This window comes from Chrysemys picta, chromosome 7 (genome assembly GCF_011386835.1).
Source record: "Chrysemys picta bellii isolate R12L10 chromosome 7, ASM1138683v2, whole genome shotgun sequence".
NCBI lineage: Eukaryota > Metazoa > Chordata > Testudines > Emydidae > Chrysemys > Chrysemys picta.
The window spans coordinates 9,610,665-9,629,444 of NC_088797.1; the positions used below are offsets into that span (position 1 = coordinate 9,610,665).

An 18,780-nucleotide genomic window follows, 5' to 3' on the forward strand; every position below is an offset into this window, starting at 1 on the left:
GTGTGATGGAAGGACAGTGGCCAGTGTTCCAGCAGTTATGGTTTGGGTTTGCACTAAAATGTGGTGTATTTTACTCACTGAACCCCTGAGCAATTACTCAGATTTTAAAGGGGGCAAAGTGAACATTCACCCTTTAAGTCAGTGTTTCTCAAACTGGGGTCGCCGCTTGTGTTGGGAAAGCTCCTGGTGGGCCGGGACGGTTTGTTTACCTGCCCCGTCCGCAGGTCCGGCCGATCGCGGCTCCCACTGGCCGGTTCGCTGCTCCGAGGGACTTACTGGCCGCCGCTTCCAGCAGCCCCCATTGGCCTGCAGTGCCAAATCGCGGCCAGTGGTAGCCACAGTCGGTCGGACCTGCAGATGGGGCAGGTAAACAAACCGGCCTGGCGCGCCAGGGGCTTTCCCTACACAAGCGGCGACCCCAGTTTGAGAAACACTGCTTTAAGTACTCTCAATTCAAATTTTAACTCATGGTCCATATTAACTACCATTTTTACATGTGGGCACAGGGATCAGAAGTCCCTCCTGGTCTGTGGGTTTCCCTTTTTGCAGCCAAAGCAACAAGAGAAGCATCCCCAAATGGGGACACGTTTCCTGAATCAGGATTAGGGCGTGTGGGGCACTGAACTGCCAGTGGAACCATTAGGGAAGACACCCACCAAAACTAAATTTCTGCTGAACACAACACTTAGTGCATAAAAATTAATCAAGTACTACAATGACTTGCTTTATTCATAATACTTAATGGTCATGTAATAGGAGTTTTTATTCAGCAGTAAAGTTCGTAAGTGCAGGTTTTACATGTAGAAAGGTATTATGCTGATGGTTTAATTACACACCTTTTTGCACACCAAAGGAAATGGGTTATGCAGTTTTTGTAATTAAAGAAGGACTTTTGAGGGGAAATGAACTTTGCAGTGACCTGATGTTTTTATTTTGAGTTTAGTGGCATTGAACATCACTCTGTAAATGGTAAAGCCATAAAAACACCCTAGGTGTCATGGCCAAGCTTTTCTACTTCATACTGCATTTTCTAAAACTTAAAAATAGCAACGTTAAACAACAAGTAGCATCAGCATCATATGCTTGGAAGCCTCTTCGTTGCAGTGCCTGAACAATTATATAAATTACAACTGTGTCCAGCATGTCTAGAAAATTAATAGAGAAAAACAAGCTTAAAAAGTAACTGAAAAATAAAACCCATTTCATGCCAAAAATCCTAAAAAAGATTGAGCTTTAGTGAAAGCCAATAGGAAAAAAAAAAAAAAAAAAAAAAAAAAAAAAACAAAGGCAGTGAAGTCAGTTTTCCTAGCCTGCATATCTACAGGGATAAGGAGGCCAAAAAGTGGTAGAGTTATTTGACACTGAAGTCAATGGGGCTATTCACAGTATGCGCAGCTAAGCACACATGTTGTATGCTGTGTTGTTGTAGCTGCATTGGTCCCAGGATATTAGCGAGACAAGGGGATGAAAAGATATTACCTCACCCACCTTGTCTTGCTGAGCCCATATGTAAGTCTTTGTTGGATGAGGGCCTACTCCTGTCTCCCATCACTAGAGTATCTGAACTCCTTTGACACTAACTAGATTGCCATTGCCAAAGTCAAAAGTGGACATCATGGGGATTCTGACTATTCTCCCTTTTCAGTAGATAGCAAGGTCTGCTTTGGGTAGAGTTGGCCAAAATATCTTCCACTAGTAACCCATCGTAGCCCAGGGCTCACCTCTACATTCTTGTAAACTCATTGACTCCTATCATGACTAACACCAATGAAATCCACCAGGTGATTTGAACAAGAAGCCCAACCATGTTAAATAAGGCCAAAGCCTGGCTTACTTTGAGTGAGCCCTTTGCTTTAAGGTTACAGCATGCACCAGTGGGAGCATAGCTGTACTGAAGAATATTATTCTGTCACAGAAAAAGGCCTTTGGAGGTGGATACGAGGAAGGATGGGGGAGATTCCCTCTCCGGAATTTGACCATTGCTCATGCACCTTTAACAAAGATGGTGGAGGATAACTTGTAGCACACCCTCCCCCAAGCAAAGGATCTATCTTCCAGTTTGGGGGTCTACCCACTCTAATTTGAAATTACACATTGTACAGACAAATATAGAACAATATTTTAAAATCTTATTAAGATTTTAATAAGATTTGATAACTACAGCAGGTAGGGGGAACAGTAGGATGAACTATGTGTACAAATAAGAGAGGCCATTTTCATATTTCATTCGCCAAAAGCATGAGTTGTTACAATGAGTTTGCTTACTATTGTTAAACAATAGTTTTTCCCTTATGAAATGTGTGTGATCTTGCCAGTCCCTTGATTAATATGCTGTTAAAAAGGCCTGTTAATGGTACTTCTAGGCCTTGATCCTGCAATCGAATCCTTGCTGAACAGGTATCGAATCGGGGCCCTCAGGTGTCAAAGTAGGAATTTCTCTTAAGTTTCAGAGGCAAATCCCCAGCTGGTGACAGACGGTGTAATTGCATTGGTGCCAGTTGAACTACAATGATTTACCCCAGCTGAGGATCTGGCCCTCAATATCTGTAGGCTGTTCTATATTGCCATAACTTACATGCAGTAGTTCTGGAGATTCTATTTTGATGTTTCAGCAAGCATGTTAGAGGTGTACTCCTGCGTGTTCCTTTGCCAGATGAGCATTCATACCACATACTCAACAAATATGGTGCCATCAGCTAACAAACAGTGGCTCTCCATAGTGCAATTTATGGGCCAGCTATACAATTACAAAGATGCTTTGCATGATATAGAGTCCCACAATTTGCATTAGTTCACCACACTTCGCATATGATACCCTCCTATTTTTGTTTAACTCTAACAAGAGTAGTTATAATAGGATTAGCAACATTTTTTACTCAAAATACAATTGCCTCATATCTTAGAGAGTATTATTACAGAGTCTTAGGACAAGATGAGTTTTTACTGTATATGTAAATGAATTTAAAATAGACATATCTCAAACACACTTATACATTATAAATCTTTGTGTGAGCTATTTCTCCGCTTGTGAGGAGGAATAGGTTCCAGATAAGCATTTGGTAAACATTTGAAAACATGAGACAAATAATCCTATGCAATCCCAACGTCTTCAAATACACACTTGAAAAATTCATTCTGTAACAATTTCAGCCTATCTCCCTCAACATAGAAGAATCGTAACACTGGTAAAACTTGCAGAAATATTTTTACAATTTTATTAGAGGTTTTAATTCAGTGCTTTATCTACCTCTGTTAGTCTGCAAAATAGCTTTAAATATTCAAGTGGTAATTAATGAATCTTTTATGTTGCAAATCAAACATTTTCATCTGTGCCGCGGTACAGTAGTGAGAAGGAAGGATTTAAAGTATAATTGTTTCTACTGTTCTCCTTCCAGTGCTGAATGCCTTTTACCATTTATTATACCATTGGCTTTTGCTACAGTTCATCAGCACTGGGCCACCTCTTTATTGTTCAATATTTGCTGCTTTTTTTTTTTTTTTTTTTAGTTCAAGATTTCTTACTGTGCCTTTGCCAGAGACATTCCTAAGGAGATGGAAACTCTCTGAATGCGGAATTTTTGCTTGAGTGCAAAATAATAAAAAGCATGTGTGTATTAAAAAGGGATCAACTTAATGGGAAATGAGCATTGGGTTACATTAATATTCTATTACAGTAAAAATCATATTTAATAAATTTTCTCCAGATTTTTTCAGAATCGTACTGTATTTTTCTAAGTCGCATGCCAATCCAAAGAAACCGTGTATATGATACATTTGATTTATGCTAAGTAAATAACCTGCACTGCCCATTTTTGTCCTTTTTTTAAAATAAGGGCAGAAACACACACCAGACTAGAATTTTATGCTTAGTTTTCATATAGTGGGGAAGAGAGTCTTGTGCAGCTGGCAGCCTTTATAAACCGTATTTGATTGTATTGACACTATATGTGGAATTTTATGTTATGTGGCAAGAACATGAAAAAGGTAACATTGCAATTTATCCTAAACCATAACATTAGTACTGCTACTAAAGTAATTACTTCAGATATTAAAACACAGTTTTCCTTTACTTTCTTTTGTCATCACGTAAAATGAGGACTCCAGAGCTACAGTGCAAATAGGCCGCTGCTTATCCTGCTTTCCATAATGCTTATAAAAGGATTGACATCTCCTTGATTGTATGGTATATCAGCCGACCCTTGTTGTTCCATGCCCCTAATTAATATTATACTCAGTGACATTTATGTATCAGAGCAATAAGCTAAACAGGAAACAATTTATGTCACCTAAAGCTTTTTAACAAATCGATGCAACTATTTGTAATTGCTTGTTTCACAAGATTAAAAGTACTCAGCCTTGATCTTCGCCCACAGTTTTGTGGCCAACATGACCTGTGCTTCCGTTGTAAAATAGGAGTGTGGGTGATCAGCACCTATTTCCATCAAGTAATCCATATTGCTAATATTTCTGGAATTTTAATGTAGTTACAATTTATAGCTGATCAAATGTGGTTACCTAAATTGCTGTTGCTAGTAGACAGTTTAACTGTCTTTATTAATTACAGTATAATTTAATGTTTGAGTACAGGCACTTGTGTTGGTCATTTTTACAGCTAAAGCAGTTATGTGCCTTATGACGAACCATTTTAGCATTTTCAATGGAAATTTGCTAATATGATGAGTGATAAAAGTGTCAAACTCTGGTAAATAATGGTTATTGCCTTGGCTGGAATTAATCCTTGAAAAGACGGTTACCTTCAAATTAACATTATAACTTGAAGGGAAAAAAATGTTTTTCTGGCTTCTGTGATACATAAAACAAAACAGAAAAAGGGCCACTGATTTCTTCCAAACAAACATATTTGCAGTTCTAGCCACTGAGGGTTGACTTTGCAATGAAACAAATGCTGTTTTTAAAAGAACTTATGGTGGGGGGAGGGTATTTTTGCCAAATATCACTAAGCTGAAATTGTTTATAATTTGTGAGTCTTACATTTTGAAAATGTTTAATAAAGTTTATTATTAAGTTGCCAATATACACCCTGATACAGCAGATCTCTTAAAACCCACTGACTTCACTGAAACGTATTTCTATTGTTTTAGCAGCTAGGAGCCCCCGTCCTAGGCGATGTTTGCAGAACACAGAGATGACCCCTACCCAGAAGATCTCACAATCTAAGTAGCCTTAAGCAGGTACTTAATGTGCTTAGCGGAATCAGTCTTCCGAGGTTCTGATCCTGTAAGTGAATCCACATGGGTGGACCCCATGTCTGTGCAGATGCCCCACTGAAGTCAGTGGGGCTCCATGCAGAGTCACCTTGCAGGACAGGGGCCACAACAATCAATATGCAACCTAAATATTTTATCACATTTAAAATAGCATTCACACATGCACAGTATAATTCCCCACCAACACACCACATTTCAGTCCACATTTGCCAACTTGCTTTAGACAAGACGGAAGTTTGTAACAACAAACTTGGTAATATTAGAAGGAAGAGTACTTCTATTTGACAGAATTAAACACCATTGATACAAAGATGAAAGATGGTCTTGATTACCATGCTATTACATGAATGTTTAACATTATCATTGAAGTCTGAGCTTGATTAATAGGTCAAGCAGGGCTAATTACACTTTGTTGTGAGGAGTATGCATGTGTGAGAGAGAGCGCGCGCGCGCAACAGTGTTAATTCCTGAAAGTGGTTCCACAATGTGGATTGTGTTCTAGTATATGTTGACAATCTAAGTTAAATGTCAATATTCTAACCTTCTGTAGAGGCCACCTGTAATGTGCATGGGGAGAGCTCTACTTGTCTATTGCTAATTCAGACTATGCCTTGAATTTTCTTTTTAAAATGTCTTATGTTCTGCTAGTTATTTTTTCAGTAGAGAAGAAACCTAGAATAATTAAACACTGTACTTTAATTTTCATCCTGGAGGTTATTAAGAACATAAGAATGTTCTTATGGGTCAGACCAAAGATCCATCTATCCCAGTATCCTGTCTTCCAACAGTGGCCAATGCCAGGTGTCTCAAAGGGAATAAACAGAACAGGTAATCATCAAGTGATCCATCCCCGGTCGCCCATTCCCAGCCTCTGGCAAACAGAGGCCAGGGACACCATTCCTGCCCATCCTGGCTAATAGCCATTGATGGACCTATCCTCCATGAACTTACCTAGTTCTTTTTTTCAACCCTGTTATAGTCTTGGTCTTTACAACATCCTCTGGCAAGGAGTTCCATAGATTGGCTGTACGTTGTGTGAAAAAATACTTCCTTTTGTTTGTTTTAAACCTGCTATTAATTTCATTTGGTGACCCCTAATTCTTGTATTATGAGTAAATAACAAACAGTTCCTTATTTACTTTTTCCACACCAGTCATGATTTTATAGACCTCTATCATATCCCCCCACTTCTGTGTACTGTATGAAGCATCAGAGTGGGCAAAATCAATGTTTTTGACTGGAAAAAGACATTTCTAAGCTTGCTATAGCTGGTGGCCATATTGCAGATTGGGGAATCATTTTGTGACATGCCAGAGTATGGTGTCAAGAGCTTGTTTATTTCTCAGATAATACAAAATACTGTGTAATGGTTAAACATTTGGCTTCAATAGCAAAGAGCCTCTTTTAAGTTGCTACTAATGCTGCATTAAATTAGGCTGAAGACCGAGAGCCTGATCCCGCCACTACACAAGTCAATGGCAAAATTTCATTTTGGAGTAAGCTTGGGCTCCAATTTGCAGGCCCAATTCTGTGAGTGGCCTCACAACTTCCAACCAAGTCCATGGGAGTTGACCAGCTCAACTCCTGGCAGCAGGCTCTCTGCAGTTGGGCACTCCGTACACAGAGACATCCAAACTTCTGGCAAGTTACACAAGCACTCCGGCAGTAAGTGAGAATTTTGTCACTGACTTCAAAGTGAGCAGGAGTAGGTCTCAGTTTACATGGATCAATTAACATGTAATGCCTGACTTTTCTTCTGCCTTGCACCTGGTATAATCATTATCACCTGTACAGAGTGTGCCAATTGGGTGCAAAAATCTATTATGATTTGACTTTGTTTGCCACCCACTTGAGCCAAGTGTAAATGACATCACAACACATGCTAAGCTAATTAATATTGAACTGTATTAAGCTACGCGACCAGTGATTTTAAGCAAGCCAAGTAAATTTGATTTAAAAAGGGGGGGGGGCCTTGTCTAGTTTTCTAAAACTGCAATACACATTAACGTTTGCAGTGAACATTTTTATTCTCTATATTTAGATTATTAAAGTTTCAAAATCAATACCTTTCTGATACACTACTTTGTAACTTATTTATTTTTTGCCCTGAAAGTAGTTATCCAGTATAATTTTATGGCAGAATATTTTTATAAAATCATTTGTACTAATTTAAGCATTTATCATTATATGCAAAAAGATTTCTTGATGAGAATATTATAGACGGTGCATGTTTTTGACATTAGCATTTTATTTGGATGACTAATCTTGCAGATGTGAAATTTTAATGAATTATTCATGGAAGTCTCTCTTCTGAAATTTTTAGTTTGCTGCTGCTAATGCTAGTTATTAAACATTTTATTTTTCTTTATAAAACTTGAAGAAAATAAACGTATGCTTACTCAAGAGAAAAGGAGGTGGGCTTCTTTCTTTAAAGTTTGTCTAAGATGACAATGTCACTTTGAACTTTATTAATTGTGATTTGGCCTAATCCTCTAAACCCTTTATTACCTAGGTATAATGATTACAACTCGGAGCATTTCCTACTGAAGTCGACGGTACAGCTCTCAGGACTTGGAAGTATTTGCAGGATTGGACTAACCCGGCACTTATGTCTGTGCCTTTATGGTAAAATCCAGAGCACTGTTCAACTCTCATTGACTACAAAGGCCAAACCCACTGCTTCTATTTGCAAACAGATGCATTTAAGGGCCTGTTCTGGGAGGTGCAGAGTGCCTTCCAATGGAGTCACATGGGGGAGGGATAGCTCAGTGGTTTGGGCATTGGCCTGCTAAACCCAGGCTTGTGAGTTCAATCCTTGAGGGGGCCACTTAGGGATCTGGGGCAAAATCAGTACTTGGTCCTGCTAGTGAAGGCAGGGGGCTGGACTCGATGACTTTTCAAGGCCCCTTCCAGTTCTAGGAGATAGAATATCTCCATTAATAAAAAAAAAAAAAAAGTTGAGCATGTTCTGAGCTTTGGAGGACCAGGCCTATGCTCCTCATAGCTGAAGCATCCCCTGTTAAATGTAGATCCAGCCCCTGCCACACACTTTGCTTGGGAAGCCTCATGCAGACCCCACTGACCTGGATGAGATCTCTCCATTGACTTAATGGGGACTCTGGTGAGGTGCAGGGGCCTGCCCATGGTGATCCATTTGCAGGCTGGGGGCCTTAGTGACTATAAGTAACATGAGATAATAAAAGGGAAAAAGAAAACAAAAACTTAGGACATGGCAACTTGTATTACCAGTGTGAACAACCAGCATTTTATTGCATTTGAGAATGCTATAATGTCAGTAATTAGTACTGACTACACAACATTTTTTATTGTCTGTATCAACAGACATGGAATGATGGAATTACAGTTGATGTAAGGAATGAGTTTCTTTTATGCCTTATCAAAAAAAAAATCTCGTTACTGGCAGCACATACACATGAAGCACCATGCTAACAGTCTGGACTGTACCATTTTCATCAAGGCTTATGGGTAGAAGATATTTTGTTACCTACTCTGGGTCCATTAAAATGCAGTCATAACTGCAAATTTTACTCTCAAGACTAGAACGCTAAGTGATTTCTGAAACATCTAAAAATTCAGTCTGAGTACATTAACCAAAGGTACCAAAGGATTTCAAAAGAGTTTAACACATTCTTCACGCTATAAGGAATGTAGCTTGTTGGCAATCTGAAAACTACAATAGTTTAAAATTATTTTTAAAAACTTCTATACATACGCATATATAAAATATCTAATGATCTGCAGTATCTGTAGAATCACAATCCCTGCCCCATTCTCTCTCCCAAAATCTGAGTTTAAGAAGAGTGCTGGGAATTATACTTGAACTCTCATAAGCGACAATCAAAAAAGGTAATATTTTGTGGTCACCATTGTTCTACATAAGCCTTGATTTTTCATATCACTTCTAGTCAAATGCAGAAACCTAACAGGTTTTACATTTACAAACTTTTCTTTGTGGACAAGGAAGGCTTTGACTCTCATTCCTGACAGCGATTTACCTGATACATGGTACTACTTTCATAATGTACGCTTTTCTTTGAGAAAAAAAACATGTAACAAATTGTCTTTACATCTTGGCACCTTGTAAAGTTTTTTTTTTCTTTATACAAAAGTTCAATAGTTTGACACGCCCCATTATTAATCACTACTTCACTGATAAACTTTGAAAGTGTGACCCTGGAATTCATCATGCAAAATATTTACTGCAGCAGGAGAAAAACATTTTTAAAACAACTTTTTTTTTTTTTTTTTTAACTTTTCAAATGTATGAACCTTTGTTTAAGACAGCCAGAAATGGCAGTGGTAAGATAACAGAAGGGGTGGGAAAGTATAAAAAAACCCAAACAAACAAAAAAAACCCCAGCTTAACACAAACTGTACAAAAGAGGCTTCGATCAATGATAACAGGAGAAAAAAATAATCTGTCAACTATGTTACAATTTAAAAGCAAAAAAAAAAAAAAAAAAAAAAAAGTCAGGGATTTTCTCCCACATGTCAGCAATGTCATCCAATATTCTTAAAGCAAGGATAACTAAATAAAATACATGTGCAGCATATTCTGCAATTCCATTACATACAGTAGTTTTTTTTTCCAAAGCTATTTTTTTTTAGTATAGTTAATATAAAGCAGTTGCACAAAAAGCAAAAGATGTTTTGACAAACAGGTATGCATTTATTCCTTTTGAGGAATGGTATCTAAAAAAAAAAAAAAAAGGACCTTTTCCCCTTTTCTCCCTCCTCCCCCCAAAAAAGACAAAGGCTCACACAGACACATTGGGATATATATGTACAACATAATAAACCCCACCCTAAAGAAGCAACTGTATATCCAAAGGGATACAGAATCAGAACTGTAAAAATCATAGTGAAGTTTGCTTGATGTAAAGCCTGAGATTTTCAGTTGGTTCTTCTGCAAGGCTGTGACACCTGCCAGATATGTTAAAATCTAATTTTTATTTCTTTTTCTCTTTTTCTTTCTTTATTTTGCTACAGTCTTTAGACTAAGCATGCAAGACATACAACTAAGTGCAACTGAGTGAAATGTATTTTTTATTTACTCATTCCCTAACAGTTTGAACTGAGGTATGCGTACTAACAGTTTCTCATGCTGTTATCTTTACTCATGTCTAGCTACACATGCTGAGAATGAACTAATCTACCAGATTTTTATCCTCTTTTGAATACCGAACTAACCAGCGAACCACTCAGTTTAGAAGCACAGGGACCACTTCTCATGATCCCCATCTGGCTACTGCCGGCACATCATGAAGCTGCCTGGATATAATTAAAAAAAAAAAAAAGTTTCAAATGACCACAGACTGCCCTTTTTTTTTTCCTTTTCTTTTCTCTCTTTTAAAAACAGAATGCAGAGTTGAACTTCAGAAAAGTAACTGCCAATAAAATTTCTTGTACCAAAGCTTATGTGTGGACAGGAGTGTTATTTCCTTATGAAAAATGCTGATCAAAAACTAAACAAAACTCAGCAAATGTGCCAAGAGAAACCAAAATTAAAGCAGTCGTTTTAGCACAATCCTTAAACAAAAGTGGCATACAATCTGTAAAAACAAAGACCCCAAAAAATATTTTTTTTTTTTTTAATTCTAGGAATACTATTATGTGGTCCAGTAAAATTGTGGGAGCTTTTCTGTTCTCTTTTGTATTTTATTAAACTGTCTCCTTTATTTGATACTCCAATTTTCTGCACAATAACTGCACTTGCTTTCTCCAGCTCCCTTCTTATGGCTCCCCCTGTAACACTGTTTCCTAGTTTTAGTCCAAAAGCTCTTCTCGATTTCTCTTTACAGAATTTCGGTTTGGTCGCTGTAAAGGAATACGAATAAAAAGTAACTTTGGTTCAGTCATCTGCTTGGCCATCTAAATTTACTAGAATAAAGGAGCAGTTTCCCTCTCAGGTTAGCAATAGCCCATATCTTGTCATTTCCCTCTAAATTCTTCAACCTCCCTTGATCAACAATAAGAGGATATTTGGCTTCATAAGATAAAGCATATAATAGAGAACATAATTTACCTTTGTGTAATATCTTTGGTAATTTTAGGGGGGGAAAGGTACAAAGAAGAATATAAATTAAGCTCTGAAAGGCTTTTTTTGAAATAATAATAATTAAACAAAAAGCTACAGTCCTACATAAATAAATGAGTGACAGAAAAGTGGTTGCAGAATGAAAGTGTTTAGGTGTTTGGTGACTGAGGTGTACTGACCTGTAACAACAGCTTTCTGTATGTAATGTTTGCTTTGAAGAGCACTGCCAGTTTTACCAAACAAGCCCCAGTGCTATTTCCTTCCCCCCCATCCCACTGTTTACTGTTTTCTACTGAGAGGTTTTGATACTGGCTGGTGTAATATTGCATAACAATCTTAACTGCAGTACAGAATTTGCACAGTTGAAATTATTAACACTTTAGCATTAGTGGGCTCAGTCCTTATTAACTGCCATAACAAGTTCAATCTGAAATCTAATTTGTATTCGAACAGATTAATGCCACCAAGCAATCCTGAACTGATGTTTAACTGAGAAACATCGCCATGTATTACAACAGTTTAATGAAGTCATCTTTCCAACCACTATTCGCAAATGAAAAATAATAATAAATGTATAGGTACCCATCTTGGTAATCTTAGATATTCCAGAAAGATTTGTTGGCCCATTAAAACTCATGTTAAACAACTGAGAGCCTGCCACTGTAGTATTCATTCTCTAATGAAGTGAATTCTGTTGGTGCTGCATATGTTTCTTTGTGCTGTTCAATTTTGTGGCATTTGCTAATATTCACCATTGCTGCCAAAAAATCAAAAACCAAAACCAAAAATAAAAAAAAACACTGCTTTGTGGAATGAATTTATGTTGCTTCCTACGGTATTTTTGTGTTCATCTGTCATTCATTCTCATTCTTACAGTACTTCTTTTCTCTCTCTCTCTCTCTCTCTCTGTCTCTCTGTTGGACGACCCTTCGGTGTGTACAGTGCAGCATTTGGGACCTTTTAAAAAAAACAGACACCAAAATGGATGTTTTCCATAGCTAAAGAAAACATGGTGGCATCTGAAGGAGACTGGAATGAATGACGGAAAAAACTACAAACAATTCAATGACATTCAGCTTCGTATAATAAAAACACCTATTAACATTCATCACAAAGTACAGAAAACATTAGGCCTTCAAAAGGCCCTGGGCCGAGATGTGGCCTGAGGTCAGAACTTAAAATGGTAGAGCAGAAGGGGGGGGGGAGAATAAAAGCAATACATTAAAAAGTTTGGGATAATATTTCTTGTAACCCCTCGCCAGTACACATACACACACACACGCGCGCACACACACATGCCTTCCCCATCCCAAATGGAAGCAAAAAAAAAAAAAAAAAGGAGTAAAGGCAGTGATAACCAACATGCAGTACTGTGCAAATATGTTGTCCATTGGAATCCTTAAAATCTGGGCAAAGGCTTGATCTGCAGTTTAGGTGTACATGCTCAGAGTTTGATGTCCTCAGTGTCCAAATTTGGCAGGACTGCAGTCCAAAACCTGCTGCTAAATGTGAGTAAGTGAATCAGTTTAGCAAATTTACAACACTGATGTTGACTGTAAGAGAGGAAAATCCCAAGTACCAAACAAGTCCATCCAATGCACAGAGTACAAATTCCTTTTTTCAACAAAAAGTAGAAAAATCAAAAATACTCCCAAATGGGATACTTGATGGCACTAAGAGTTAACATATTTCATAGTTGTCAAAGTGTACTGAAAATCCTCCAGACTGTACAATAATGGAGAGATTTCACAGCTAAATTTGACGTGTTTTTCCAATCTTCATTCTCAGGATAATGACGTCAGACATACTCATTCTATGTCCTCATTTACAGGTTCATCTTCATAATCTCTGTCATGATCAAAATCTGGACTGTGATTGGCTGTTGTCACTAAGGATAGCGGGCCTTCGTTTTCGTCTGGATCCAACGGTTCTTCTTTGACATGCACAGGGTGCCTAGGAAAATTAAAACAGTCAATCAGCAACTTCCCTGTTTAAAAATGACTTTGTCCTGCTGTGGCAATACTGACATTTTTTGGAGAAATTGAAGGCCTGATTTCCAGAGATGCTGAGCACTGGGCAGCCCTGACTAACTTCTACAGGAGTTGTGGGTGCTCAGCACGTATGAAATGCAGGCCCTGAACTTTTGGGTTTGCTGCTAAAGAAAAAAAAAACACCAAAAAGTGTATGCCTAAGAATGTGCCTACAATTACTTAGCTTCAGTGGGAACCTATCCTGGGAGGAGCACTTTCTTATATATGGTTTATTCACAGGATTTAGAGAATATACTCTCAACTGACGTATTAAGTTGATTAACACAATCTTCAGCTAAATAAGTGAAATAAGCATAGTAAAGCAAAATAGTGGTTTGTCAACCCACTGAGCTGGTGGAGGCTGGGCTAATCATGGCTTGCTGTGTGTTCTGCTTTTCTAGTTAACATGCAGAACCTGTGAGAGAACTCTCCAGAGGACGACCCCAAGCGAGGTTCTATCATTAATCAACTTCAAGCAAACACAGCAAAGAGACACCATGATACATGCTTTAAACTCCAAATTAATGCATATTTTTACAAACTGTCAATAAGGGAAGAAAAGCTCTGCCAGGAAACAGAAACGGAGAGGAAAAGGCTCGCTCAACACAACAATATGATAAGAAAGCAAAGCCCTAACGAGAATAATAACACTGTCAGCTGTAAACAAGGCAGAACATGATCCTCAACTCATGGTGGGCACAAGGATGCACTAAAGAGATGAGATCTGCCAAATTTCTCATTATAGACTAGCACATGAATAACCCGCAGGGGAATGTGGGTTGGTCATTCCAAACGGGTATGATAACAATTGAAAAATGTTGTTCGTAAATCGTATTTACAACAAACCCTTTACAAATACAAATTACTTTTTTTGTTCAGTAGCTTTTGATATGTAAAACAGCCATGTGAGTCAATACTGTCTTGTTGGTGGGACTTCATAGGAAAGTAGGATTTTATTGACATTATCAAGTATTAATAACGCGACACGCCAATGGAGACCCTGTTTGCTTCCTAAATAATTGATATTGCAGGCAATCCCTTAAAATAAAGTGTTAATGAGTTCAAGTCCCATTCTGTTTCTCGTTGAGTTGCTATCCACCTCCCACAGTCTGGGTTGTTCTCTAGCCAGCCTGATTTAACCCTTTCATGTAGGCTATGTAAAGAAAGACTTAATCATAAGAGCAAACATTCCTGGTTAAGAACTTTTTTCTTCTTACAAAGCATCAGGTTACAATAAAAGGTTTAAAATCAATACCCTTCTCTTTCTAATTCTGGCTAGATGGGAATGAAAATGCTTTCTGTTTCTCTTGCCTGCACATAATACAGAAAAAAACATATTTTCAAACTGAGGATCCAATCCTCGTTTCTGAACTCGTAGTGAACACGACTGCCTATCTTGTAAACTCAGTTGTTGCGCATGGATGTGCAAGGAAAAGAGCCAATGCAGCAAGACAAACGTGTAATAATACCACCACCGCCTAGGTCTTATATAGTGTTTTGGATCAGTAGATCTTAACGTGCTTTAACCAAGGAGCTCAGTATCGTTATCCCCATTTTACAGATGGGGAAACTGAGGCAGGGGGAGGCAAAGTGACTTGTCCTAGGTCACCTAGCCAGGACCATCTTTTTGCTTTGTGTTTGTACAGCACCTAGCACAATAGGGGCCCTGTTTCATGACTAGGACTCATAGATGCTACAGTAATATAAATAAAGAAGAATAATGGTGGCAGATCTGGGAATGAAACCCAGGTCTCTTGAGTCCCAGTCCAGTGCTTTATACACTAGCCCACAATGTGTATTCACATGTGTTACCAGAAGGCAGGACCCTTTGGTTGCCCCTGACTGGGGTGAATGAGAAAATTATGTTCTGCAGCCAGCAAACAAGCCAAAGAGAAACTTGTATATTTCAAGCTATCTGATATCTTTGCAGGCAAACCACCTAGTAAACGTGTACTTCAAAAAGTCATGATACTCTAGATATTGGTTTCAGTTTGAAACTGGATTAGGTTTGGAAGCATCCACCTGGCTGACTACACAGATTTCTAGTATCAGCTGTGAATGCCTTTCAATCCCACTTCAACTTCTTGAGTTGCAAAAGTAACTAGATCAATATGTGGGAATTAGGTACACCTTGCATCCCATCCTGTATAGGAACAGCAGGGAGAAATGATCCCATCACAGAGGCATATTAGAGCTTATTGAACACATTTATTTATTTTTTCAGTTTATGAAAATGTGCCATACCAGCATGTCTCTGGGGGCGTGTGCAATACATAGTGAAACATACATTAGCCGCTGATCTTTGGACCTGGGTATAGGACAGGGATCAGCAACCTTTGGCATGTGGCCCACCAGGGTAAGCCCCTTGGCGGGCCGGGCCGGTTTGTTTACCTGATGCGTCCGCAGGTTCGGCCGATCGCGCCTCCCACTGGCTGCGGGTTCACCGTTCCAGGCCAATGGGGGCTGCGGGAACCCGCGGCCAGCACATCCCTCGTCCTGCGCCGCTTCCCGCAGCCCCCATTGGCCTGGAGCAGCGAACCACGGCCAGTGGGAGCTGCGATCGGCCGAACCTGTGGATGCGGCAGGTAAACAAGCTGGCCTGGCCCGCCAGAGTGCTAAGCCTTGTGGACCGCGGACCAAAGGTTGCCGATCCCTGGTATAGGATCCCCTAAAAGTAAACATATACTTCCAGCACACCCAGGCAAACATCTATGAAAACAGATGGGCGTCACACTATGTCCTAAAGTGTCAACACACTCATTATTTGATGGACCAGTAGGAAGCAAATCCCCCAGTTACTAGTGAAAATACTCCCACACACTGGCCCCTGATTTTTTTCTATTTAGGACCTCAGCAGAGCTCAGCTGTCACAAGGAGAGAGGTGGTTTTTCAGATAGTTTAGTTTTGACACAACCGTGGAAGAAAAGGGAAAGGCACATGGGAGAAGACTCAAAACAAGTTGTTAGGAATCAGGGCCTGATCCAGCGAAGCCCATAAGAAGTCTCACTGAAGTCAATGGGGATAATCACATGTTTAAAGTTAAGCATGTGCTAAGTGCTTTGTTGATTGGGACCTGAGACAACACACAAAGAGATCAATTATATTTCTAACTAGAATACACCAGTGTTCTGAACATGCACTGGGCTTTTTCTGGGTGAGAATTAGAAAGAAAAAAAAAGAGCAAGTGATTTCTACATTCCTTTACACTGATGGCGGTAATATTGATTATTGTATTCATTTAAAAGTCTTGCTCATCGTGTTTGTGTCTTTGCTGCCATTTTGGTTTTAAATATTGTTTTTTGTTATTTGTGAAAAATGAATACAAGTCGTTTTTTCAAAAGTAAGGACACGTTGATGTTTTATGAACCTGAAGTGGTGATGGGGGGAGGGCCTTTTCCTCTGGACGTGGAATTTCCCAGGCTATTGTTCACATATTAAAGTGCCAGCACATCTAACCAATCTATTAGGCTTATGAACTATCACCAAGCTCTAACAAAGATGTGTCCGCAGATAGGGTAGACATTGGCTGCACCTGTGTAATTGTTAAGTATCTCTAAAACAACAGTCCTTGTATATAATTGATCGGTCTCGTTTCCAATCAGCATAATAGTTTCTTAGGCCAAATCTGGTTTAGTTTGTCCCCAGGGCATTAGATGCAGCAGAACTCATGCCGTTTTGCTTTGGAGATTTGGGGGTGGGAAGAGCTGGGGATGCCGATGCACGTTAATGCATAACTTGCCTACTGCGCTGTTGTGCTCTATGAGGTCCACCTGCATGCCACCACAGAAAAGGATCTAGGGTGTGGCCAGGTAGTTGGAGCCACAACTACACAGAAAAAGAGGTTGCACAAAAGCCATGGTGGCTGCTAAAGTCTTGTGGCTACAATAATGGATGGTGGGTGACGATCTTTCCCCCTCTTCCTGGTTCCATGGATTTCCCCAGGATATGCCTTTCAATTTGTAGAAATGTTTGAAAATGTCATTAGGAAATCCAAGATCAGGCCAAACTCACCTGCTTTAATGCAAAACTGAAACACAATCCAGGTTTTTCCAAAAGGTTCTTGAACCTTTCCAAAGCAACCACAGGACAGCTCATGGTTTTGTTTTGAAAGCATGTGAAACCGGGTGGTTTTGACGGAGTTTCGCTTTGAGGTTTGGGTTTGTCCCCTGAAGTAATTTACAAAGCACTGGGGATGCAAAGCCAAGTGAATGGAAACCAATGAAAAGGACTGAATGACTCCAAGTAAGACAAAGCTAGAGAGAGTCACAAAGCTCTAATATCATGCCTATATAGCCCACCTTCCCCCGGGGACTTAAGGTTGGGTAAATGTCAAAGGAGTGAAAGTCCAATTTGAAGGAATCATCTCCCCAAATTAGTATGTTTATCTGAACTATCCAAACTTCAAGCAGAAAATTTGCATGGAAAACAAACTAAAGCACAATCCAGCCCCTTGTGTGGTATTTTGGTGGTAGCAGCAAACTGGCATGTGAAAATGAAAACCCACTGATTATTATTCAAACACCTCAAAACTACCAGTTATGTTCAGTGTAAAGAGGTTAGTGTTCAGAGATGGGGAGATTTTTATAATTTTCCAAACCAGTTTGAATCCCTATTTAATACATCTCATAAATGGAATCTAAGTCTTTTTTGTTTAGTAGCAGAATTTTAACACATTTCATTTAACTGGCTTCAGAAGGGGTTAACAATAAATAACCTTACCGAACACAGATTTCCCTTCTTTTCACATTTGAGTAATTCTTTTGTTTGTCCACTCTGGGACTTTTTAATAAAGCTGACTGTTGTTTAAAGCCACTGTGTTCTGGTGGTGCACACAGCATGGAATAGTTTGCTTTGTGGCTACCTTTGGAGCATATCAGGATGAAAGTGTTATGTCCCCAAGCTGTAATTATGTGACGACTTTCTAGTGTTTCAAAAGGGGGGGGAAGTAGCAGTAGTTCAATGTGTCATAAAAAGGAAAGAAATGAATGGTAATGAGACTTCAGCTAAAGTGTTGTACTTGCTTAGTTGTCATGTTAACAAGGTCTTCTAAACCTTATGATAAAGTTTAAGGCTTGATTTATTCCAATATACTGGAACTGTTAAAAAACAATTTGCATTATGGCAGAGAAGCGTGTTTTGGAAAAGAATAGAGAATGTCATTATAAAGTGTACTTAATGGAAATAAGATATTGCAAAGAGTAACTGTCTATGACACTGATAGTCTGCACTGGAAATCTGATGTTGACATATAATTATATTTAGCAAACAGTGTAAACCCTGTGACGTTTGAACAGCATCCTGCTTCATGGCCTTTCAAAGTATTTCAGAACACTTGTTTAATGGGAAAGCCCACAAGCTGCTATCAGGGCATACACCTTGCTGCATTTTTACTTATACAAAAGGGAATATTCAGTACGGAACACACAGTATCTATTTGAGACTATGGAATCATTCAGGAAACAAT

General features: G+C 38.9%; 1 protein-coding gene and 1 long non-coding RNA gene across 52 annotated transcripts in view; one reads left to right on the forward strand and one right to left on the reverse strand.

Moving 5' to 3' along the window:
• The window catches only part of LOC122173669 (uncharacterized), a 42,372-nt gene extending 34,496 nt beyond the window's left edge, over window positions 1-7,876 (forward strand). Inside the window, exons 2-4 of one of the 2 annotated variants that reach the window (XR_010589013.1) lie at window positions 5,103-5,192; window positions 5,942-6,056; window positions 7,741-7,876. This is a non-coding gene — a long non-coding RNA (uncharacterized LOC122173669). The remainder of the gene's footprint in view (window positions 1-5,102; window positions 5,193-5,941; window positions 6,057-7,740) is intronic. The other variant, XR_006174348.2, reaches the window with a different exon arrangement.
• A 3,022-nt stretch (window positions 7,877-10,898) lies between these two features.
• Window positions 10,899-18,780, reverse strand: part of FOXP1 (forkhead box P1) — a 505,685-nt gene continuing 497,803 nt past the window's right edge. For 49 of the 50 annotated variants that reach the window (XM_065550763.1, XM_065550750.1, XM_065550730.1 and 46 more), the window contains one exon: window positions 10,899-13,239. In XM_065550763.1, the coding sequence (XP_065406835.1) occupies window positions 13,095-13,239 (145 nt within the window). In that variant the 3' untranslated portion in view covers window positions 10,899-13,094. The remainder of the gene's footprint in view (window positions 13,240-18,780) is intronic. The other variant, XR_010589012.1, reaches the window with a different exon arrangement.